We start from the raw sequence: 26,158 nt of genomic DNA, 5'->3' as shown, positions 1-26,158 counted from the left end.
TTTGGAGAGACATAAAGGAAAGAGACACCACTGAGAATAGCAACAAAAAAATACTGACAAATAACTGTAACTGTTGCAAGAAATTTATGTGAGATAGCCTATAAACCATTCCTAAAGCATCAAGAATATCTTTGAACAAATGGAAAGATCCCCAAGTTCTTGGCTAGGTTGATATAATAAAAATGTCTGAGTGAGTAGGTCTAGGGAAGAATCTGAAATTGTGAATTCTGTCTAGTCTTTTTCCCCAGAATGGCTGGCTCCATGCTTCAGAGCTATCTCAAATTCTCAAAATGTGGTTACTGCATCAGTGGCATCAGCATTACCAGAGAACCTGCTAGTCCATAGGCCTATTGTCTCAGACCCTCTGGAAAAGAAGCCCAGCGAGCTATATTTTACTTAGCCACATGATTTCAACATGAGCCAAGTTTGAGAAACTTCTAAGCTCAAATTTAACTTAAATAAGAGTCTACATGTTTTCAGAGCAGACTAGATTCAGCAAGTGTGGACTGCGGCTCTAACTTCTAAAAAGTTCCTCCTTGAAGCTGGTGATCTGATATAATAATGCACTAAGAAGGAAGACTTTAGGGCCAGTCTTCCATCTATCTCCAGCTTACTCAAAATCAACCAAGCCTGTAAGTTCCCCTCCTCTCATTTTGACCCAGTTATTAACAACAAATCGTACTTTAATGTGTTACTCCTCCAATATCATGTTTACTTTCATTGGAATTTAGCCTACAGCACTGTGACTTTTCCAGGTAAAATTTAACCAAAGATAATTCGAAAATACATTTCAAGCTTTGGAGGGGCATTAATTCATGTTTATTAAGCAAATGACACCTGGGTTATGGTGCTACTTGGAACCCAAAGGAAGAAAATGACAATGGGAAAGAAAAGGAGAATCTTTGTATAACTCTACAGAGAGCTACATTTTCGTTTCTAATTTTTTTTAAATAGAATTTTGTGTTTTTATTTTGAAGTGTTGCTATGTATTGTTTCAGGTTGCCCTCTCTCTAACGTAGTGGCTTAACACAATAAGTATCTACTGAAACTCATGGTGTTCCAGAGTCAGAAATCAATGAGACACAGCCTCATATGAAGTCGCTCGAATGTATAGGCATGGCTTATGCTGGTTAGGTGAGGGTCTTATGTTTAGGACCCTTTAAAGCTTCCTGATTACTTTTTATGCTATGCCTGCCATATTAGGACCAGACTTTCCAAAAGTGCCTCTTCACTCACAGGCTTGCCAGCCGACCTTCAGTGATTGAAACAATTGGGTCTGTTAATTTCCCTTTCCTTTGTCCTCACCTACTCCACATTCTCCTCCCACTCTGTTCCTCTCTCTGCACTTGTCTAATTTGGACTTCTTACATAATGACCAGGTTTAGCAAAACACCAGACACTTCAAAACAAGCTGTAACACTCTGCATTGATCCAGTTTCGTGTTCTATTGTATTTTTGGTTTTATTATTGTTATTCACTTAAGTCTGAGGATCAAAGAGTTTCATCCTTCATCTGAAATTATTAATTCTATTTTATTTACCACATGTAATTGTTAAAATTGGATGTCAACCTGAGAAGATTAATTTTCACTTGGTAAATCCTTATTTGGGAGTGTATGTCTATGAGGGTGTTTCTGGATGTGATTAGTATTTGCATCAGTTTACTGGATAAGAAAATCCACCATCACCTAATGTGAGTGGTCACCATCCAATCTACTAATGCCTTGCAGAATACAAAAAAAGACAGATGAAGGATGGATTTGCATTTTCTCTCTTTTGCTTCCTTAATTATCTTACTATCTCCCTTTCCTCCTCAATCCCTTCTGTCCTCTTCTTTATTACCCACACCCCAGCCCCCATTCTTCCCATTATTTGTGAAGAGTTGGCACATCCATCTCCTGCCCTTCAGGATCAGAACTCCAGGTTTTCTATCTTTTGGCCTCAAACTGAGTTATAATATTAGTTTCTCTGTTTCTCAGGCTTTTGAATTTGAACATATGTCCCACTTCCCTAATTTTCTAGCTTGAAAATGGACTGTAGTGAGACTCCAGTCTCCATAATTGTGTAATTACCACAGCAAATACACACACACACACACACACACACACACATGACATGTAATTGTTAAAATTGGATGTCAATCTGATAAAATTAATTCTCATATATATTTATATATATTTTCTCATATATATTAATTCATATATATATATATATATATACACACATACATGCTATTGATTCTTTTTCACTGAAGAAGCCTAGTTAACACTCAGATATCAGATTTTGTAAAAAATGAGATCTGTATTGCCAAAGCTATTCCAAAATCAATTTAGCTAGAACTGTGTACCTCTGAAGAATCAAAACAAAACTAGGTGTGGTAATGCAGGTCTTCAATCCTAGAACCCAGAAGATGGAGGCAAGAGGGCCAGGACTTCAAGGCCCACTTTGGTTACAAAGTGGCATAGTAAATTTAAAGGTCAATCTAAGCTATAAAGCACAAATCAACAAATATGGTTATAGTTTTTTCCTACCAGTTATTTTTCCACTTAATGGCATCATATTGGCAACTTAAAAACTCAACAATGCACATCGGCAAATAATTCTAATTAGGGTTTTTTTCCCTACCTGGACATATAAGATCTGATTATGAGTTACTCTTTGAAAACCAAATAGTATTGCAAACATCACAACTTTCGGAATTCCAAGAATTCTTTGGGGGAAATCTTGTGGGTAGTTTTCAAAACCCTAAGGTCTAGGTTCCAATAAGAAAAATTATATCAAGAAATGTGGAGTGGGGCAGACAATATTGAGACACACGGACACACATAGAGCTCTGAATCTAGCCCAACATGCTGATCTCTTAATTCTTTTTTCTTAATGACTTTGGGATAACAAAAGAGATAGATCCTAGTCTTACTTATAAAGAAACTAAATATCCTTTAACATGCACAACAGAAGACAAAATGGGAATGTTTTTGAAATTAAGAAATAGAGAATTCAGAAGCACAGCCGTCTAAGTATGATAATATGATTATGCTATGGTCCGCATCCGGAATGTCATTCAAAGGCCCAGTGAAGGCTTGTCTATAGTTCTTCATTCTTTGGCGGTGATGCTGGGAAGGGTGATGCTGGGAAGTGATGGGACTTACTGGGAGAACTAGGGGGCCACACCCATTGTTTTTCACCTTTATTGCTTCCTGAGTTTCACGGCTTTGTTATGCCCTGAGATGTATGTGATGTGCTGCCCTCCCACGTGCCTGAAATGGGAAAAGTCTGTTGTGAATGCTAACTCCCAAAATTCTGAGCCAAGATAAGCCTTTTCCTTTTGAAAGTTGAGTTAAATCAGGCATTTGTTTTAATGGCAAACAGTTAATAACAGTAGTTGAAATACCTGAAGTGAACCATGGAAGAAAAGGTATGAGTTTTCTACCATCTGGTGACTCTTATAGTCTTAGTTGGTTTTTATGATAAACCATTGAATCATTGGGCTTTGAACTATGGTACCACATTTCAAGTGAATAGCTTCGTCAATTTCCTACTAGATGTATATACATTCAATGGTGTTTCACAGGTATAAGAAGAAAATAATATATACCTTTAAAATATAGTTTGAGAACATATGTGCAAATTTTGTGATTTAAATGTATAATATGCAGAATTCGTTTTCTGTCTATCAAGACTTATTTTTATTTTACTTTTTAATTTTTGCTAAGTACTTTTCCCCATTTCTATTGAAAATTAATAAGAAGCTGAATGCATCCTAAAACTACATTTATTGAGTCTGAACAAAAAGTTATAACACATGGGAGTAAGAAAACTTTATATATTTGTGGTTAGTTTCTCATGGGATGATTTAAATAGACAAAATGAAAATCAAGTATCTTCACTTTTTTTCTCCTATTGGTCCCTTATCTGAGGAGGCATGGCACCCTTTGGCAGAACTCGAAATTCTTTCCCTAATATAACAAAGCAGGAGTGGTTAAAGAAGGCAACTGCCCACTTTGTTGGTGCTCCAGCTTCAGGGAAATTAGAAGGTGAAAGAGGTAGTGATTCAGGACTTGGGTGTGTCCTGACATGTCTTCCCTTTCTGTCTTTTCTATAAAGGAAGGCTTCATAGCAGACATTAGGGGAACCCTTCTGACACCTTCAGATATCTAATCTCCTGTTATGGAAAAGGGTCTTTCCTACTTTGAAGAGCTCACAGCCATAGCTGAAGCCTTTGGAGTAGTGGTTCTCAACCTGTAGGTTGAGCCCCTTCAATATCAGATATCCTGCATATCAGATTTTTACATTACAGTTAATAACAGTAGCAAACTTATAGTTATGAAGTAGCGACAGAAATAATTTTATGGTTGGGGGATCACTACAATGTAAGGAACTGTATTAAAGGGCTACAGCTTTAGAGAAGGTTGAAAAGCACTGCTTTAGAGCCCAAGGCAGATGGCCCAGAATTTGCTGTGGGCTTGGTAGGGCTGGCACATTATCTGAAATCCCATTCTACTTGCCTCTGTGTTGTTAGTGAGCCTTTCCCAAGCCTGTTCCTTTTGGAAAGTTCCTTACATAAGCTCCCTAAGTTTGAGGTTCCTTCTAGGGAGCCCCACCTGCAATAACAAACTGCCACACTTCCAAAATTCTCTATGTGGAACATCTTGTTTTCCCACCTCCAGAGACCTTCACTCTCTAGACACTAAAGAACAGATACCAATTTGCTCCCCCTGTCTCTACCCATGCCTTCCAAGGCTTTTGAGAGGATAGATAAGATGTCTTGAGCTTGTTTGTCTCCTGCATAAAATAGCACTCCACAGGAATCAGACCAAGAGTCAGGAAGAGACTCATCTCATCTCCGACTTGTTCACAGTAGAAGTGTCAGCTCTTCTCCTGCTTAGTAAGCAAAAAGTGCAGGCTGCTGGCTTGTCAGCTGGGATATCCTTGGATGTTGCATCCATAATCCTGAGTATAGGCTTGTTGAATGCAGAAAGGCCCTGAGGTAGAGGGAGGCAGAGATATGCCCCAGTGAGTTTTCCTTACTCCTCAGCTTCCTGCAACTAAGGTACTTTCCTAGAACTGTCTCTGCTTTTGGCCCAACCCAAGAAATGTATGGCTATTGGCTGGGTCCCATCTGCTTTCTAAGTCTAAGTAAACACCTAGAGATAGTCATGAAGGGATTGCAGAGAGATTCTCATTGTTTACTGTTTTATTTATCCTCATTTCGATGCCTCTGCCTTGTCTCGACCCTCTATTTCCAACCCCAGCTCACACTCTTAGTGCTGCTTTTTGGAAACCTGAAGGATGTTGTGTTTATCTTTCTGTATTATTCCAAGCCTACAAGCATGGGTGTTTCCTGTCAAACTGATATATTCTCCAATCTAAATTGAGTGTCCTATAATTTAAATAATTTCTAATATTAACTGCAATTAAGCATGGCTCCCAAGCTGGTTTAGAGCCCATTTCTCAAGAATTTTTCCTGACTCTAGATACAAGTCACAAGCAGAAGGCGTCCAGGCTGCTTACAAGTTGTGCCAGGTGCAGATACCAGTTAAAGGTTCTCCTGACCCTTTCTTCTTGTCACTTTATTTACTAGAATAGCCCACAAGACTCAGGAAGTGCTATACTTATTGTTATGTGTTTGGATTTACATTACATTTTGTATGTGTGTGTATGTGTGTGAATATATATATATGTATGTATGTGTGTGAGTGTGTATGTCTAACGCGCCCCCCCCCCTAGAGCTTTGCGTCCGCGAAGAAATCACGAGACGCAGAGATCAGGTAGTTACTGTAAACGAGGCTTTTTAATCTTTATCACCCACGTGGAGAAACGTGGAGAGACGCGGAAGGGTCGAGCTGAGGAAGGGGTCCCGCTTAAGTACAGTCCAGAGTGACGTATTCACTTTTGATTGGCTGTTCGCTCACCACCCAATATGCCTCGGGATTGGCAGTGGCTAAGGCACGCCTATCTGCCTAGCAACTGCGCAGCTAAATGTTTACATCTGGCGAAACATGCGGCCAGGGCCAATCTTGGAAATGCAAACGTGTAGCCACTGAAACAGCAGCTCACTACATGTATGTGAAGTGTGTATGTATGCATGTGTATATGGACTGTGTGTGTATGTGTGAATGTGTGTGTTTGTATTTGTGTGTGTGTGTGTGTTTGTGTGTGTGTGTGTGAATATGTAGACTATGTGTGTTAGGATTAGTATTGGCTCAGGACACCCAAGTTCCCAGAACAAAGGAGATTTATTTGTCCCAGAGAGAGAGAGAAGACAGAAGGGAATAAGAGACAAAGACAAGAGACAGCAGACCAGGGAGAAGGGAAATGGAGCAAGGGAGAGGAAGCAGGAATATTTGTCCATGAGGACAAAGGTCAGCCTCTGAATGGAGAGGAAGCAGACATGGCACATAGGTAAATAGCAGTTTATAAATGTAAAGGCAGTTAAAGCCCAGTTAGGATGAAGAGTTTATTTTCATTTTAATTGGTATGTTAATTAGGACACCCAAAGAGGGCTTTTGATTGCTGTACTTGAATGCTTTGATAGCTGGACCTTGGTAATCAACCTCGGGAGTGGCCAAATAAGGGAACAGATCTCGGTGGCCAGCTTTAGGAGTGTAATATGGTTTTTAGCAAGGCAGAGGGAAAGGAGGAGAAAGGCCTGCCAGTGCTATGCTTGCCACTCTCAAGCAAGCCAGAGTCCCTTCAATGTGTATGTGTAGGAGTGTGTATGTGGTATGTATTTATGGGTATGTTTAAATGGTATGTGTGTGTGTGTGTGTATGTGTGTGTGTATAAGTATGTCTGAGTGCTTATATGTGTGCATGTGTATGTGTATGAGTGTGGAGTGTTTATATATATGAGTGTGTGTGTGTGTGTGTGTGTGTGGTGTAGTGTGTATGTGTGTGTCTGTGCGTGTCTCTGTGTATATGAGTTGTGTGAGTGGGGGGCATAGTGTGTGTATATGTGTATGGATATGAGTGTGGAGTGTGGAGTGTATGTGTATGTGTATGTGTATCTGTGACTGTGTGTGTGTCTATGTGTCCTGATTGTCCAGCCAGTCCTGTAGCATCAATTTTGTAGCTGACAACATATCAAACATATGTTTGACAAACATATTGTTATGATATCAAAAAGGTTGGACATTCCTGCCAAGATCAAATCAACATGTATTCAGTCCTTGTCTATTCTCTGGAAGTTATGGGATGAGGCAGAAATTACCAGTGGTCATTTATGGCAGCCAGACCCATCTCTTGCTGTACAGGAGTCGTCACCTCATTAGTAAAAGATAATGACTTCAAATGGTAAGAACACAAGGGTTCTTGAAGCTTTGTTCCAAAGATAGGCAAAACATACTTATCATTATAAATCACACTCTTAAGCTTTTCTGGGGGTCTTGAACCTGTTGGATTCTCCTGAAGTATCTTATCAACTTTTTTGTTAATGACGAGCCAAGATGAATGCTTCCTAAATCTGGGGATGCAAAGAGCTTGTGACATAAGGAGTAAGCTACAGCGCTAAATGTGGATACTGTGCCTTAAGTACAGATCTACCCAGAGACTTATGAGAATTCACACACACACACACACACACACACACTAAATATCACATAGTAAAGAGTAACACATTATTTTTGAAACGTATAAGAAAGGAACATAATTTTATGCTGGGACTACTGTGGACAGTCTCTGAAGACTTCTATTCAGTCATTACCAATGTATGCTATAATATGCTTATATCCCTCTAAAATTCACATAATGAAACCTATCCTTGAAAGTAATGTCATTAAGTCATCTGCAGGGTCATTAGGTCATTTGGGCAGAGCCTGCAGCATGGGCTGAGCTTCCTCAACAACGTTGCCCCAAGAAGCTTATCTACCCTTTTCTGCACACAACTCACAATCGGGCATCAGCAATCAGCAACCTGAAGAAAAGCTCTCAGTAAGCCCTGCCCTCAGAACTTTTAGCCTCCCAAGTTATGTGAACAAATGTTTATAAGCTACACAGTCTATGGCCTTTGTTATAGTAGCCCAAAGAAACTAAGACTTACCCACAACACAGCAGGCACCATGCTATGGGCCAAAAATATTAGTGGGGACTCATAAAAGTGATTTTCAATTTTAAAACCATAAAAAATGGATTTTTTGTTGAAAAAAACTACTTTAGTATACAATATTAATGTATTTGTCTTTATATCAATACAGTCTTGTATGTGTGCCTTATGTGATTGTCTTTTGAGTAGAGAAATTGTCCTGTGAAACTATAAGTGCCTACTACCCACAGCAGTCATGAGGCAGCCCTGTCTCCCGGCAGACTTTCAGAAATTGGGGGAAATTCAGGAACCTCTGACTTTCAGACATTATATTCTTTCAGTTTAGTGAGTCTTGGGAATGGAAGTATTTGGTTGAAAGGGATGTTAATTAAGTGGAAGAGTTTCTTCCAACTTAAAAGGTGTTGGATTTATTTCTGAAACAGTTTCTGATGGCCACTGTGTGGATACCACTGTGCACAGACCTCTCCCCGAATACCCTGGCAGATGCTTGCTAACAGTGGCAGGCCATCTTGCCAGACTCTGAGGGCTGAGTTATAAAATCTTAGAGCTTGGACCAACAGTTGGACCTCCTGGGCACAAGCCTCCACCAGCTCAAAGTGTCCGCCATCACTCTGCATCAGTCTGAGCCCATCCAGACATTGCTCTCCAAGGCTTCAGAACAGTTCCCCACCGTGTTACTATCTTCTAAAGGAGCTCTGATGGTGAGAAAGTGCAGAGGCTCCGGTTGTCATGGAAACAGCAGAAGACTCAACTCAGAATGAGTGTACCACTAGATATCTGAGCCAGGGATAGTGGATGATTCACAAACTCTGGGCGGTGCCCACAAGGATCATTGTTGTCTCTTCCTCTTCCGGGGTTTGTTCCAGACCATCGTCTACCACCTTGTGGAGGGTGCTATAGTGCTCGCGGTCTTGGTGGAAAGAATGTAGTTCAGATGCAGCCTCCCAGGCACTAAATGAGGGCATGGGAAAGGGATCTGGCTTCTTCTTTTCAAAAAAGCATTTGAGGTTCCTCTCACTCAGCTTGTTGGCACATTCCAGGAGTTTGTTTTCCAATTGCTCCTTCTCCCTTTGTGCATACGTCTTCCAAAAATTCAGCTGCAGATAGCTGACTTTAGATCTGCATCGTGCATAACAAGTGGTCACAAGGGAGAAGAAGGATGCTGAGCAAATCAGGCACCATCCTAGAATCTTAAGAGCAAAAGAAATATTGAGGACACAGAAAAGGAAAATGGCATCTCAGGGAGGTGGATGACATTACAGGACAGTATATAACTACATTAATACCACAGTCATTACTACCATCGCATTTGAAATTACTCATCTTAACTTTAAATGCTTTTTGACAGTCAAAATTGAGAGTCAACTCAATAGTCATTTTTCTACTCAACATTGTTGCTATGCAAAGGAAAGCCTGGAAGGCTGACAAATGGGAAGAATGACTGTTCAATAACTTACTATTAAAGCACATCAAGATAGCTTAGTAGAAAAAAGAAGTCTTTTTAATGAGTCATGGTGGTCATTTGAATGACTGATCAATCTATTAGACATGTGTCCAGGTGTTGATCAGTGTGTGTACACCCTGAGTGATTTTTTTCCATGTGACTTTGTTTTTAGAGAGCAGCAGCCAGTCTCTGGATCCCAAAATACATTGCTCACAGTAAAGAAAGAAAAGACATAATGCAGTAATAAGCTGAAGCTATAAGAATTTGAAGCCTATCTAAAGCTTGAGAGAGAGAGAAAGAAATGGATGGGGGTCATTCCTAACTTTAAGGATCATTTGTTCTTTTTCTAAAATTAGAAAAAGCAAGTTCTTTTTAAAACAGGAATGTTCCTCTTTTTTTTTTTACTTTAAAATCAAAAGTCTATAGTTAACATATCTTCTAAATTTGTTGCTCCAGTTTAAGTTCTCATAATTTGAATTAATTTTATATTGAAGTAACTAACAGATTTTTTTGAAAGCATCTTCTGATTTCAGTTCAAAGGACCCTTAGCTCGTGAGCTTAGTTGAGAACAGAAACAATGGTCTGCAAATGGGTCCACTCAGATCTGAACCTTAGCTTTACCTCAGTGGTTCCCAAACTCTGGCCCAGGAGTAGGGATACTAGAGGGTCTCAGTCTTTACATAAATGTCATTCTTCAGATCAAACACCCAAATTTCTCCTCACCATGGATACTGCTTGTGCCTCAGTCTCTATTATTCGATCAAAGTTAGCCATTTTACAGAGTATTTGGGGGGAAGCTGGGCAAAAAGCTAATCAGTTCTACCTGATATCTACCTGTTTTCAAGCATCTCTTTCTGTTCTATGATAACCAAGTGGGGCACAGTCACTACTGTGTGAGAGTCCTCCTTCTCTTCTTCAGTCACCAGTAGGTTTGTGGTTGACTCCCTCAGACCTTCTTCTTTCAGCATCCCTTTCTTCTTCCCTATGACTGGACCCATTTTCCTCTACCTGATCCTGATGAGTTAGAAACTATATGATCAGCTGCATGTTCTTTTCTTTCTCACCTGACTGGTGAGTCTTTTCTTTTCTTTTCTTTGGTATTATATTTACATTTCAGATTTTATCCCCTTACCCTACTTCCCCCCACCACCCAGAAACCTCCTATCCCATCCCCCCTCCTCATGCTTCTATGAGACTGTGCCCCTACCTACCCCCACTCCCCCTCCCCACTCTCACATTCCCCCCCAACTCTGTGTTCATTCTTCATGGGACCAAGAATCTCCTCTCCCACCTATGCCCGACAAGGCCATCCTCCCCTACATATACCGCTGGAATCATGGGTCCCTCCCTATGTGCTCCCAGGCTGGTGGTTTAGACCCTGGGGAGCTCTGGTTGATTGGTATTGTTGCTCTCCTCATGGGGTCACTAAACCTTTCTGCTCCTTCAGTCTTCTCTCTAACCTCTCCAATGGGAAACCCTTGATCATATCAGTGGTTAGCTGTGTGCATCATCCTCTGAATGTGTCAGTCTCTGGCAGACCTCTAAGGAGACAGCTATATCATGTTCTTGTCAGCAAAATGCTGACAAGAAGTGCATGCTGACTGGTGAGTCTTATCTTCCTCTCAGACTCACAGCCCCTAGAACCCCAGCTAGAATGTGGTGATTGTGCCCATCCCAGCCCCTAATTCTGTCCTATTTGTCTCTTCCCCCAAATCCTGGCAGTTTTCTCACCTTGGAATACTTAATAACGTTCTAAAAGCTTTATGACTATTTATGTCCATTATCTCTAAATAACTTTCCACAATAGGTATTTTGTCCCCTAGTGTGAGAAAATTGTCCAGAGGTCTATATCACAGGGCTGGGGAGTGGCAGCGTCAGGATTCAATGCCAGCTGACTCCATGACTGAGCTCTTTCCACTACTCCATCCCACCTTCCTAAGAGCAGAGAGTCATCCAGCTGGGTTTCTTGTTGCTCTGCTCCACCCGTGAATGAATGCACTTTTCCACCTCCGCCCACATGCCCAATTATTGTTGTGAACTGTGTGATGCCTGCTGCCATCTGAACCTCATGGTTAGCACCTGCTATTGCTACACCTCCCTTCAGCCACGTCTCCTGGGCATCCTCCTGTAGGTCCTTCTCATTCTACTAGAGTATCAAACAGGTCTTTTGTGTCCGATCTAAGCTATGCCCTGTGCATGCTTTCTTTGAGCTTATATGTAAAGAGGAGCTTACACAGGGAGGAGTGTCTGGGTTGGCACTGGCCGAATGGAGCCCAGTGCCTACAGAGGTAAGCCATGTGTCATTCACACTATCATAACATTAGTAATGAATACCTTCCTTCAACAAAAGATGGAAGGCACTCAGAGGAGTCTGACACGTTCAATCTAACCTATGCTTTATGAATTAAACAAAGGAGTTTATTTAGGGAAATTCTTTGTCTTACTAGTTTACAAAGAATATAACCTTACTAGTAACCATCTTATGTTGTAGAAGCCAACTTTACTTTGATGTGTTTGTTGTAAGGGCAAGTCCTTGCTAAAAAAGTAAAATTAGTGTGTGCCTGTGCATTTATTCAGAAACCAACACTATTCCTGAGAAAGGATGAGTCTTGTTGATTTATTCCTACTATTTTTGGCCTCAGAAATAAGAAATCAGCTTCAATGCAAGGCTATGCCAGGACTATGCACCTGGATCTTTGTTCAGATACTTGGCAAGATAACAAGTTCCTTCCTTGTATTGATTAGTTGAAGCTGGAAATTACAACCCATAAGGAAAACAGTTCTCCAAACTCCAAGCTTCTAAAGTAGTATGGGAACTTCCTTAGTCACACAGCACAGAGAGTAAAAGCCATAAACTCCCCAGGGAATGTGGTCACTCTTTACCAAAGACCATTTAGAGACTGCTCAGTCCCAATTTATTTGGGAAACTCTCAATCCTGACAAGCATTCATACATAGAAATACCAGTTACCACTGTGGTTACTCAAGGAACTCTCTATGCTAGTTACGCCACATGCTACTTTGAAAAGTGGTCGCTGATTTGGCTCAGCTATATTTCAGTGGATGAATAAGATGTGATCTGATCTGTGGTTTTTTGTTTTTTTTTTTTTTTTTTTTGACAGCGGCTTGAAAATAAATAATTTATAGGAGTCAGTAATGCTTAATTACAACTCAGGGTTAGTGCTCAGTGCATAACTTTGTGTTCTGCATTATTTACAGAGTCAACCCAGAGAGATAGTTTTGAGCACTTAAGTATTTACATATGCATAACCCAGAGGATATTTTCTCTTTGGAAATGGAGACTACACAATCCAATCAGCAGTTTTACTGAGCCATCTTGTCCCTAAAAAGCTTTTCCTGAGATTCTCTTAATGCTACATCATGTTCCCATTTCCACTTAGTGTCAAAATATCCTGGCAAGACTCAGACTCTGGCTGATGAAAGGAAGACAGAGAAGTTCACACCGAGAGCAAAAGGCATGTTTGTCCTTACCTGAGACTGGGCCTGCAGGGACAGCCTCACTTCTTCATTGTCCATGGCTGTCATGCTACTTTTACCACAGGAGACTTTGTGCAGTTCTTCCCAGCACTCTTTGGGCTTGCCCTTGCAAATCATCTCCAGGAGACTTGTGCTTTTTGTCCCACTCATAGCACATTCATAAAACGTCCCATTAAGCAAAGCCACAGAGAGCCACATCACTGGGGCCACCAGTGAACTCAGTGTGATGTGGCCCAGGACGTAGAAGAAGCGGCAGCAGCGTCTCCTGGAAAAGATTTTTTTGGGGTTCATACAGCAACCAGTGAAGAGTCTCCACGCCTTGTTATTCAGAAAGAATCCAAGAATCAGTAACACCCAAGCAGGGGCAAAGAGGAAAACCAGCCCATAGGCAGTATTCTCAACGCTGCAGGGGCACTTAAATGCCACTAGGGAGAAGAGACGTTCGCTTCCCACGGTGAGCAAAGCCATGAAGCTGTAGCCAATAGCAGTTTTTTGGTTAAGAAAGAATTTTAAAATGCTCTGAAAAGCATCCATGTTGGACACACATACACACACACACACAGAGAGAGGAAGAGGGAAAGACGTTTGCCTTCGTTTTAACACAGCAACTGTGGCTGTGGGTGAGGGTGGGGCTCTTTCGAAACAGCAATCCTCCTCTGTCTGCATCCAGCCAGATAAGGAAACAATGTCATTCCCCAGGAATGCTTTATTTCCCAACAACGTTCAGATAACGCCTCCTACTGGTGGTTGCTGACACTTGAGGGTAGCTAAAAACACTGAAAAGTAAACGCAGGTTCCTTTTAGTAGTCTTTGCACGCACTTTTGATTGCAAACTGAAAATTCTCATACAAATTATAGTATAGTATACAAATTTTCCAGCGGGAGGCTCAGTGCTTCCAGAAATGTGTTTCAGCCACTGACTGGTAGTCAAAGCCAATCTCCAGACCCGTTGCTCCATGGTAGGTTTCTGCTCTTGTTCTGTGTCCTAAGATTTAGTAGACAGGGGTTCTGGCTTCCTAAAAGAGCTTTCTTCATTTAGAGACTTGAAACATAGCTTAGGGGGTGGAGTTATTAAAATCTATATGGGAAGTCTAATAACTACACGGGCTTTTAGAGAAAAAGAAAGCCCCTCGTTTCTCTTCATGTAACTTCTTTATTTATTATGATAGGTTTTGTTTTTCTTTTTTCTTCTTTCTTTTTTCTTTTCTCTTTTTTTCTTTTTCTTTCTTTTTTTTTTTTTTTTTTTTTTTGTGGGAGGGGTGGTCACAAAGAAAATCCTTCTAAAACAGATGTCAGATCTGTATTAGGATATCTTCCAGGCTCCAAACTGCCCACCACATGGTCATATGAACCATCACTGACCACCGTCGGCATGGTGTTTCATATCAAAACATGTTTCTGTCTAAAGGGCCTCTACAGCCCACTTTGTTCACATAGCAAATGCTAGCCGACTCCAGGTTCTTGTTTTCTGGGACTGAACATGGTGTCACACGTAGATTGAAAACTCACTTGGAAGTTTGATTTGCAGGCGGCTACTGAATTTGCACCGTGGTAGAACCATGCGAGATGGGCAGTCCTCCTGTCTGTTAAATCAACCGATGAGCACATGAATGAACATTTTTGTACTTTACATTATAAGTAATTTAAGAAATTTTCTTCCATTTCTCTCCTGTACTGCTCCTAATTTAAAAATTAAGTTAATTAACACCTTTGAATGACGGCAACACGTCCAGTTGTCGGATTTCGTGAATAAGCTTGAGAAGTTTGCCCTAGGTGTTTTGTGAAAGGATTTGTGCCTTGGATTAGGCGCCAAAGAACTAAAAGACTACAGTCTTCACTGTTGTTCTTTCTTTTCTAAATAGCAGATTCCACATTTGTGGGAGTTATGGTTTAAAAGAAATAAGGGGACCAGCGAGATGGCTGCATGGGTAACGGTGCTTTTCACTAAGCCTGACCATCTGAGTACTATCTTCAGAACCCATACCGTGCAAGGGAAGACCCAGCTCATAGCTGTCCTCTAACCGAGTGCCTTCCACATAGACATACACAGGCAAGCAAACAAACAAATGTGAAACAATGTTTCAAAACGACATGAGTCCTGAACTGCTTAAGCACAGCTTGAAAACAAAGGCAGCACAAAGAAAAGGGAGAGTAAAGGAGGTGAAGGTTTCTAGGTGGTAGGGTTCTTTGAGCCCTGAACCACAGCAGCCCCTTTGACAACTCAATTCTCACACATTCATGTTGTCCCCACCACTTTCCCTTGCTCCTCCTCGAAGAGTTGACATCTACAGTATGATTATGGTAATTTTGTGTGTCCAAAAACATGTTCTTGTGCCTAATCTGCCCAAAGCATACTCTCCTCAGACCAGTGATCCCCTGTTGTGAAACATGTGCCCAGGATCATGTCTAATCTGAATTTTATGTTTTTACCATGATCAGTGGAGTCTATCCCATGCTGCCGTGTTGATGACGAATGATCTTTTTGGTTCTCAACATCCTAAAGCCTATGTGTTTTCTACGAGCATTATTGGAAATAATTTTGTTTGTCTGTTTGGATTGGTTTGGTTTAGTTTTTGAGACAGGGTTCCTCTGTGTAACAGACCTGACTATCCTGGAACTCTATTGACCAGACTGGCCTCAAAGTCATAGAAATCTACCTGCCTTTGCCTCCCGAGGGCTGGGATGTGCTACCCATGCCTGGCTATAAATAATGTTTTACAAACCATATTGTTCCATAAAACCCAGCAATTTAGAATATTCTATAAAAATAAAAAATAATTTAGGCATCATACATGGTATAAGGCCAGTAAACTGCAAAGATAACTGTGAGCTTTGACATCCTGACTGCCTGCTCAGCTTGGCAAGCTTGGCACTGCTGTGATGCCTGGCATAGGCTACTGGCTTGTCTGAATAAGCTTCTGTTGAGACTAAGTGCTATGATTTTCTCTTTGTTTATCAGGTTGCTTTCAAGATGTACTTGGGAATTACACCGAGTGTGGCCTGCCACAATTCAAGCAGAAATGAATTTTCCCTGATTCTACACAAGAATCCTCTAGCAGAATTCGTAGAAGAACTGCCTGCTGGGCGGTCTGCGCTGTGCTACTGCAACTTACTCTGTGGGATCATCAGAGGGGCCCTGGAGATGGTAAAGCATGTGTTTCATCTTCTCTTGCATGTTAGCCATCTGGGGTTGTCCTCAACATGTAACAACTTCAAGTGAATGCACAGTCTCTAGGATGGAAAATCTTAGACCAAGTACACGCCTGTGATCTCAGCAACTTGGGAGGTAAGGTAGGAGGGTCAGGATTTAAATTCAAGGTCAAGTCTGTGCTATAGAAATCTAATTCAGCCTTATCCCAGGCAATTCAGTAAGGTCCTGTATTAAAGTTTTTTAAATGAAATGGAAGACTGAGGAGTTTGCCAGAAAAAAAAACAAAAAAACAAAAAAAAGAAAGAAAAGAAATCTGGGAGATATCTCAGTACATGCTATTTAGCTGAACAACCTAACTTCAGTCTTTTGTTCACCTGCTCCATAATGAGCCATACATCTAATTTTATTTGTAGAAATTAATGAAGGGATTATGTAACTGATATCCCCAAAGTATAAAACAATCGAGATAATAAATCTCATGTGTTTTCCTTGCAGACCCTCCCTAATATACCCTAGACTGTGTTAGATTTGCTCTGCATCAGTAGACAGTAAGAAAAAGTAAGACAATTCTGGGAAGGTTACACTGAAAGGGGTACCATCCATCTAAAACAGAAGATAGAATAAAGAAGTGTCCAGCATTCATGGGTAATTGTTAACCATTCAAGCTGACCACAAATGTCAGAAGTCATGTGATATCACATGTCCAATGAACTTCAGTGTGGTCTTTGTGTTTCTTTAATGGATTTTTTGTTATGTTTTCTAAGACATAAAAAAACATATGGAATAAAATTCAGAGATTAATTATAGGCCCTGTATTTCGAAGTAGAATCTACTCTCTTTTATTGAATGGTGAGTGACAAGGCTTTACACTCTTTGTGAACCAGATAATCTGACACTTGGAGGCCTGTGGTTTAGAAAATCCAGGCTCATTGCCTAGTAGTTCTTTATCTGGGATGAGTGTGTCAGGTAAGGTTCGATAAATATTAATTAATTGCCTGCTAGACCCAGGAGTGTTTCACTTACTACTTTCTTCCACTGGCTACCTCACTCATTTATCTTCTTTATCCCAATGACTAAAAATAACTCTGATCAGATGCTCTATTGAAAATAGGTCAGCAATATCATGCTGCTTTTACATGAACACATTTTAATAAATAGAGAAGCCCTTGGGCTTACTTTATTGTTTGGGAAGTGGGAAATGCTTTCAAGTTGAAAAGAAGCCCTAGCCATCAAATATTCATGTCTGTAACTCAATATCTAATTTTATATTTATAATGTATTTAGTCAGTATTTTTCAAAGCTCTCAAAGCCATAGGCAATTTCTAAATGTTGTTAGAATAAGCGATTATATTGTTTAGCTAATGACAGAATGCCTTATGGCAAATCAGCTTGAGAGGAATCCTATAAGGACTCACTTCTCTGAAGTTTCACTTGGCCAACTACCCAGAGTGAAGTCTATCTATGAGTCAGGAACTTGTATTCTTCCTGAGATGGGTAAACAAGTCTGAGCCACTCCTAGACCCCCTCATTCTTCTTTCAGTGCCCATACCATTTTGATGACTTTTGGCCAGACTCACCAGTTTGATGACATTTGGCCAGGCTTTGTCTGGATGAAGAGCACAATCCAAGGTTCTTTATTCATAACACAAATGTTTCTTATCAAAAAAGAAAGATGAAAAAAATAAAACGTAAAAATTTGTTTCTTTAAATAACACAAGCTTAATTTTTTTTTCTTTTTTCTTTGCTAGGTTCATTTGGCTGCTGACGTTACATTCTTGCAAGACAGACTAAAAGGCGACAGTGTGACAGAAATCGGAATAACATTTCTGAAAAAGCTGGACGAGAAAAAATATAGACGGAAAAAATGAAGACTAGCATGCAGAGAGCCGCTGGTAGCTGGCTGTCCAGTATTAACTAAACACACAGCCACAGAGGTAGCATTGCCTGACAGCATGGGCTTTGACAGGCTTATAAATCTTGCTGTGTACCACACTTTTAGCGATTTCAGATACAGGTAACTTCTTATAAAACAGTAAGCATGAATTCCACCTACATGTTCAATACATCCTTAGCCAGTCTAGCCATTCAAATATCTGTGGCAATATGAGAGAGAGAGAGAGAGAGAGAGAGAGAGAGAGAGAGAGAGAGAGAGAGAGAGAGAGAGAGAGAGAGAGAGAACAAGAACCTACATAAGCCGTTAGGGCCATGGCTCTTTTCAATAGAAAAAAATACAGCATTAGAGAGAGACAGAGTCTAGAGATGGTATATAACAGATATATTTGCAACATTTCTCATAGACTTTATTAATTATGAACGTGATTTCTCTCACTTATTGTCTTGGCTAATTGTTGGGGTATATTGTGTGAAGGTGTGTCTGTATTGTTAATTCTGTACTGGCATAGATCTAAATGCTGCCGGGATTCTGGTGTCACCATTTCTATGGCCTGTTTCCAGGTTTCCTATTTTTGTAAATATTTTCTTCCTCATTTGCCTAAAGCAATCTAGAATTTATCAGAGATTGTCTTACTACTGATTGGCTATAGTAAATATCTGGCAGCCAATAGCTGAGCCAGAGGTGGAGGGCGGAACTTCAGAGAAGGGAATGCCGGGAGAAGATAAGAGGCACAGAGATTTAGCCAATCGACTCAGGTGAAAAGCCAGACCAGAGAGGAGCAGAAAGCTTCCTGCCTTGTGGCATGTGGTAGGCTAGTTAGTCAGGTTACGTTTAGAGTTATCTAGGAGACTGCCCTAGCTAAAAGGCCTAAACTATAAAATAATAAACACGCTCTGTGTCACTATATCGCTGGCGGGTCCATGAAAGTCCTGCTGTAGCTTAATGACTTCAACTACTCTCTTATAACAGAGAACCCAGTTATCTATCTGGACGCCAATTCTGAAGCATTAAAAATTATATTTAATTTAATTCATTTAACTTTACACTTTAATTTCTTTAATTTGGAGATGGCTAGTATCAACGAAGTATCATTAGTGCTCATGACTTTTGACTGGTGGAACCCTTGGAGATCAAATGCAAGTGTCTTGCACCTGAACCAGCATGCCCTTGCGCTCTTGAATATGTTCTGGTTCTTGTAGGGTGCCCCTGTTAGCCTCTGCCTTCTTTCCTGTCTTGCCAGTAGCCACCTAACCCACCACCCTGAAAGCAGCGTTGCCTGATATTCCCAGGAACATTGCTGATCTGGAAAGCCAGCAAACAACAGAGTGGTCCTTGCCAAGTTGTCCTCACTATCATTGAGGTGACCCAGAGAAGCAATAAATGACAGTGGCACCAGTGGCCCATGTCTCAGAGCGTCTTCTCATCCTTGTGGGAAGTACCATCTTTTTGGGGAAAGGGCAACAGGGTTTGCTGTTATTTGGCACAGCAACAGGGTTTTATTATAATTCTACTTCACAAAAACCCTTCAGCCTGGCGCACGAATATTTATCAAAACAGATTCTTATCTGAGGGGGAAAAAGAAATAAAAAGGAAAAGATATTCCTGTTCATAGGTATGGTGGAGGAGAAAGTTTATTATAGACATGTAGGAGAGCATAGCCAGAGGCAGGGCCATCTGGGAGAGCACAGAGTGGGCATGACTCTGAACCATGTGAAGAAAGGAGGGGGGGGAAGGGGAAAGAGAGAGGGGTGAACCAGGTTCAACAGCTAGGAGGCCTTAAAAGAGTAGATGAAAGGGCCCAGGTAACCAAAATAGTGGGATTATATAGGGAATAGCAGCCCAGCCCCTGTTTTGGTATTCTTTGTGGTAGGGTGGGAGATGCCAGCCAGGACGGCCCTGTATCAGGTAGGGACTGAGAGAACCTGGCAGCTACTAAGTTCAATTACTGTTAAATAGGCATTGCAGCCATTTGTCCCAAGTTTGAAACCTAACACTTATTTATCATCTTTGCAAAGCCAAAGGCAAAAAAAAAAAAAGAGTTTGAGATGGACGCTGTTCAGCTGACCCCAGGTTGCCGTCTGAGCTCTTTCTCAGTGAGCCTGTTTACACTTGAGGCTCTAATTTCTTGTCTCCTTGAGTTTCCTGCATTAGTTATTGGAAGTCTGGACCCCATCAGCAGTTAGGCTGTTGGGAATGAGTGGAAAGTTCCCTGTTGACTTGATTACCAAGGGTCAAGTAGAAATGTGGAAAAACAAGTAGATAAAATGGAAAAATAGTGAAGACTTTGCAATCAAAGAGACTGGCTCACCAAATATCTGCTATTTTTTATCAACACCAACAACAAAATCTGTTAAATATTTACTAATGTACTAATGTTAAGTATAGCTATTATTCACTATTAAAAGGGGAAATTCAGCTGTGATGGTAGATCCTGGGTAGTCATGATATTTCCTCACCGAGCTGTGGAAGCTAGTTAGCACCTTTTCAACAATACTGAAGGAGCCAGTGATTGAGTCATTTTCTCTGCCATGGAACTTAGCACAGCAAGAGACCTAAAAACATTTAAGGAGACAACCTTACTTATTTCGTGTATATGCTTCTCTTCTTATGTGTCTCTGCATGTGGTATACAGTGTGTGTGTGTGTGTGTGTGTGTGTGTGTGTGTGTGTGTGTGTGTGCACGTGCACCTAATGTTGATATCTGGAGTCCTTGCTGGTCACTTCCTACCTTATCCACTGAAGCAGAAACTCTCAACTGAACCAGAACTTAAGGATGCTAAACTGTCTAGCCAGCCGGTTCTGCCTCTGCTTTCTGAGTGTTGGAATCATAGCCAGGCCTCCATGCCTATCCAGTAGTTATGTGGGTTCTGGGGATTCAAACTTCTGTTTTTCTACTTATCCAGCAAATACTTTATGCACTGAAACATCTCTCTAGCTCCCATATTTTGTTTAAAAAATATCTGCCTAGTTGCTGCAGCTTCTCTGTCTATAAACTTTCCAATTTTAGCTGAACATGATCAATAGTCAACCAAGAGTATCTATGGAAAAAACCTGGTAACAGTAAAGGGATGCGACACATCCACTAAAACTCTGTGATCTGAGGAGAAACTCAGTTTTCATGCAGTCAACATGTGTCACCTTAAGAGAGCCACTGCCACAGCAGTCAGAAACAAAATTTTATTTTTCAAATATTTGAATATAAAAAGTGTTCTCTCATGGGTAGCACACACCGGGCAGCTGGGCTGCTTTGCATATGGAATCCACATCAAATGAAAAAGAGAGTCCAAACCAAGTAAAAAATTCCAAGGCCTTCCATAAAAAAGTTAAGAAATAGATATCATGGGACAGTTTCTTGTTTTCCTTAAAACTCAGCCTCATCTTTCCTCATTAAATTCACCACTACTCAAGAGGCAGGGAGGCAAGAATGACCCTCAAAAAGCTAAGGTTCCAGTCAGAAGTGTAGAAGGAGGAGTCCTAGGAGCATGAAGTAAAGTTACCATTGAAGGTGTTTGTCACCACAGAAGACTCAAAAGAATTTGACTAGGAAAAAAAAATGTTGAAATGGGTAATGAGAAGGTCTTTACATGTGGCTATATCGATTACGCAATCACCTCACAATAGGATCACTAGACGAAAGCTCAACCAATAACACATTAGCCTTTTCAGAGGATGATTCCTTCCCACACCATACAATGGTATTGTCCCAAAGTTGTAAATATGAAAGAAAGAAAGAAAGAAAGAAAGAAACAAAGAAATAAAGAAACAAAGAAGAGAGGGAGGGAGAGGGAGGGAAGGAAGGAAGGAAGGAAGGAAGAGAAGAGAAGAGAAGAGAAGAGAAGAGAAGAGAAGAGAAGAGAAGAGAAGAGAAGAGATGAGATGGGGGAAAGGGGGGAAAAAAGGAAAGTATTTCCAGAGAAATCTGTATAAAAACCTGGAGCCAAGAAGTAAAATAGCTTCAAGAGAATTTTATTACTGGTTTATAATTTTATTACTGGCCATGTTAAGGATGGAGGGCAGGGCCTTGTACTTGCTAGACAAGAGTTCTACTACTGTGCTACATGCCCAGCCAACACAGTAACAATTGTTACTACTACAAGATGCTTCAAAACTGAAAGAGAGGAAGAGACAGGAGGATATCTGAGTTCAAGGCCAGCCTGACCTACAGAGTGAGTTCCAGGAAAGCCAGGACTAGATAGATAGATAGATAGATAGATAGATAGATAGATAGATAGATAGATAGATAAAACCGAAAGAAGATCCTTATCCTAAACTGTCAGAAGTCACCTCCTGAGCTGCAGCTATGACTAAGCTGTGACTGTCTATGGCTGCCTAGGTTATTTTGCACTTCAATTCCAGCTCAAAACAACCTTCTTTCTAACCCAACCAACAGGTGAAAATTGCCTTATAAGTTTCTCTAAACACCTGTTGTGTAGAGCCCCTCAGGAATCATTCAAATCAAAATGAATGGATGAGGGACAAAGTCCCCAAATTGGTTGCTGTGGTGTAGACATCTCTAGGGAAAATTCTTTACTAAGACTGCAAATTCTCCAGACCCAGGCTATGTCTATGCATGCCTCACCCAGCTATCTCCTACCAAAGATTTGTCCTCTGCAGTCTAAAGTTAAGCATATTTATCGTGGTTCATCCAAGTCTTGATGATATTTCTGATACCTAACTTTGAAAGGCAAAAATATTTGTCACAAACTTGGCTTGGAGACAGGTAGAGGGACCACACAGTTAGAAACTTGTTCCCAGTTCTGTGATAGTAGACTTTATGTAGAGAAAACTGTAAAGACAGGTTTAGGATGAAAACTGATACTAAGGATTATATAAAAAGCATCTTGCTTTTTAATTGATAAGGTTGTTTTGATGCATGAAAGTCCTTCCTGCATATAGTCACTACTTAAGTTGGTCACTATCACTAGGGCAATGGCTCTCTAGTCCCAGTCTTTCTGCAAACTGGCTATCATCTTGTTAACTATGTTATATGGGTGGGCTAATAGTCTGCTGGCTTTGTTTGTTCATTTGGTTGTTTCTAAAAGACAGGGTCTCACTATATAACTCTGGCTATCCTGTCCTCAAACTCACTCTGTAAGCCAGGCTGGCCTCAAACTCAGAGATCAATCAATCAGCCTGCCTCTGCCTCCTAAGTGCTGGGGTTAAATGTGTGGTCCACTATACCAAGTTTGTGCTTTGTAAAGATGTCTTTCACAGAAATGTATTAAATAATTTTGGAAAACTAAGACATTTGTATTTTTCTTCACATTCATTCACAGGAGAGTGAAGAAATCATAAAGAAACGGCAAAAATATTAATGTAGATGTATGCACGTGACTATCCGTTTGTACTAATTAAAAATACAAGGAGCCAAATGTTTATCAATATGTTAAAAAGGTACAAAATGGAGTATTATACCACTATTAAAATAATGAATAATGTCTAATTTATTGCATGATGTGATGATTTTTATGTTAACTAAATAAACTAGACAAAAGTATGTATTATAAACATAGAAGATTTTACTTTTGGGGGTAGGGGTGACACCCATAAGGCAGACACTGATGGAGGGACATGCCAGGTATCAATCTTGACCTCCACACTCACATGCATGGAATCCAAGCATATACATTTCCTCACACATGTATGTGGGACCATGAAAGAATAGCTTGGTTCCTGGTTGAGTGCAGGCCTCAAACCCCAGACCCTAATAGGACAACAGCAGGTGTTCAGCCTCATTCCCAGACCCCAAGGTCCTGACACGTGGCCAAGACCTCCATTGGTTCACACTTTTCAGTCATGTAGGGCAATGCAGCTCCTCCCAAAGAGGTTTGTGTCACCTAGCACAGGTAGAGGGCATGACTACAGGCCTCAGCCTCAAGAGATTTCCATATTAATGAGATACCTAAAGGCCAGAGGGTGTAGCCAATTAAGCATTCCTTCCCAGACCCTCCTCCTTACAAATAGTATTTAACCAAAGGCCCGCCCTGGGGGCTGTGGGGGTGCAGCAAGATCCATCTACCATCCACCATGACAATAAAGCTTTATAAAACCATGGAATTCCTTGTGTCTTTGGGGCTTGCCGTGGAAAACCATGGAGGGGCCCTCTGAGTATTGAGCCTCCGGCTAATCTCCCATCAAGAGCTTCTATGTGATCCCGCTGTGGAGGCCGCCTCTTCAAGCAAACTAGCCGAGCAGACGGTGATCCAGCCAAGCGAGTACAGTAACAAAGAGTCTCTTTCCCTAGGAGCACTGTCGGGGCTTCTTATCCCCCACCTCATTCCTCTCGGCAGCCCCATATGCCCCCACATCTCTATTCTTCCACGGCGTCTGGGAGCCCAAGAATGGAGACCACCAGCCTGTGGGTCCATTCAAGAGCCCTACCCCCGTGGGACTTCACACTGAGTTTGCCCCACACCCAGGGTCCCCGCAGCACCTGCCAGCACCGTGTGGAAGGGACTCGGTCAAATTCCTGTGCTTCTGCCACTCTGAGCCGCGGTTCCATCTGGCTGAGCTGTGGCAGACATGCAGGAACCACACATACAGACACCACATACATGCACACATACAAAACAAACAAACAAACAAACAAACAAAAAACAACCAGTAACCAGTTTGGGTGAGAATGTAAAGATATTGGGTCCTGTTAGCCTTTGGTAAGAATGTAAATGGTGAATTTTCTGAAGTACACAGCAGCAGTAGAATTGCCTTTTTATCCGTCTTTTTCATTTCTGGTTAAATATAAAGATAATTGGAAACAGTCTTGAAATGATCTCTGTGCACCCATGTTCATAGCAGCATTGTTTGTAATAGCCAAAATGTGAAGGCGGTCCAATTGCCCATCAAAGGTGAGTGTTAAAGATATATATATATATATATATATATATATATATATATATATATATATATATATACTTATCTACAGGGAACTTTCGCTCAATGTGAAAGGAAGGGCATTCTGGCACATGCTAGCACATGGATGAACCCTGAGGACATTAGAAGGAGCTGCACCACGGGAATGTTCACAGCACTGTGAATGAACATACTTCTATTAAAATGCATTCCTAAAGATGGTGGAGTATAAATATTATGTTATAGAAATTTTACCACAACATAAAAATTTAAAAATAATGTGTTACGTATCCACAATAGAGAGTTGGTTAAATAAACAAGAAGAAATTTAAGGAGTATTCTGGGCTTTTAATATACAGGCTTTATATGAATCACCATGCATCTGATACCTTTATGGCATGTGTGCGAGTGAATGCTGTCTGTTTTAGGATGTTGGAGAATTGCTGTTTCTCAGGTTCAGTGATGGGGGCGTGACCCTCAGTGTCTTTTCTTTGAATATATACTATCCAAGCACATATATGTATACACGCACAGGTGAAATTATTCTGAAGACATGCTTAAAGAAAATCTAGTAGCAAAGGAAACAGTGTCACCACAGATAAGACACTGTACCAATCTTTGTTGAAGCTGACATGTAGATACAAGATTTCATTATATTTGGAGGTTGGATTTATTGTTATCATCATTATTATCGCTTTGCTCTTGTTTATTCTCAAATCTCACCCTTAAAAGTCCTTGTTGAAAAATACTAAATAATGTCTAGACATTCTAACAATGTTATATGTTTATGGTGGGTTAATTACAGTGTTCTATTTTGTTCTGTGTTTAGGTAATAGTCACTGAGTTTAAAAAAAAAATATCCCCCTATATCTGGCTTATCTGACAGTATCAGCAGCTTCTCCACTGCTCCTTCATTGTCCTCAGGGTTGTATTACTCCCTCATGTGAAAAATGAAGCTCTCTGCTCCTTGCCTTTCTCTCTAGTTCTCTTCCCAGTGGCTCTGCGAGACCAAGAGAAGTTGAATCCTGAATGCAGGCAGCTGTTCCAACCTCTGTGCCATTTCACATCCTGTGAGATGCTCCTGGATATCCAGTAAGCATTCAAGCTTGCAGGAACCCAGGGATATAGTCTGCACTGGTGTTCTCATGCCTTCCCTCTCTGCCCTTCTCCTCCTTCTTAGTCATTGTATGTCTTGCCTTAATCCATGCCATGTGATGCTGCCCCTCAGAATGAATAGTCTCTCTGACTTGTACCTGTGTTTGCTTTTTATCCATTGCATCTTTAG

The 26,158-nt window shown here is 40.8% G+C and overlaps 2 protein-coding genes across 3 annotated transcripts in view; one reads left to right on the top strand and one right to left on the bottom strand.

Moving 5' to 3' along the window:
• Positions 1 to 23,467, top strand: part of Trappc3l (trafficking protein particle complex subunit 3L) — a 64,595-nt gene extending 41,128 nt beyond the window's left edge. For both annotated transcript variants that reach the window (XM_076916503.1, XM_034524919.2), the window contains 2 exons: positions 15,940 to 16,125; positions 17,880 to 23,467. In XM_076916503.1, coding sequence (XP_076772618.1) covers positions 15,940 to 16,125; positions 17,880 to 17,999 — 306 coding nt within the window. In that variant the 3' untranslated portion in view covers positions 18,000 to 23,467. The remainder of the gene's footprint in view (positions 1 to 15,939; positions 16,126 to 17,879) is intronic.
• Positions 5,772 to 13,660, bottom strand: Calhm5 (calcium homeostasis modulator family member 5). Its single transcript, XM_034524918.2, has 2 exons — positions 12,975 to 13,660; positions 5,772 to 9,229 (listed from the first exon to the last, which is right to left on the bottom strand). Exons 1-2 carry the CDS (start codon positions 13,644 to 13,646, stop codon positions 8,840 to 8,842), a joined length of 1,062 nt encoding a protein of 353 aa, XP_034380809.2. The 5' UTR covers positions 13,647 to 13,660; the 3' UTR covers positions 5,772 to 8,839.
• Positions 23,468 to 26,158: the final 2,691 nt, after the last annotated feature.

Source organism: Arvicanthis niloticus, chromosome 20, assembly GCF_011762505.2.
Source record: "Arvicanthis niloticus isolate mArvNil1 chromosome 20, mArvNil1.pat.X, whole genome shotgun sequence".
NCBI classification, from domain to species: Eukaryota; Metazoa; Chordata; class Mammalia; order Rodentia; family Muridae; genus Arvicanthis; species Arvicanthis niloticus.
Note: the sequence above shows the minus strand (reverse complement) of the source record. Positions and strands in the feature narration are given on the sequence as shown.

Bases quoted from the DNA above. Each gene is read 5' to 3' on its own strand.
- Calhm5 (XM_034524918.2), bottom strand. From the start codon at position 13,646: ATGCAGACAGAGGAGGATTGCTGTTTCGAAAGAGCCCCACCCTCACCC. The intron at 9,230-12,974 runs GTAAGGACAAAC...TTTGCTCTTAAG, and splicing joins CCCTGCAGGCCCAGTCTCAG to ATTCTAGGATGGTGCCTGAT.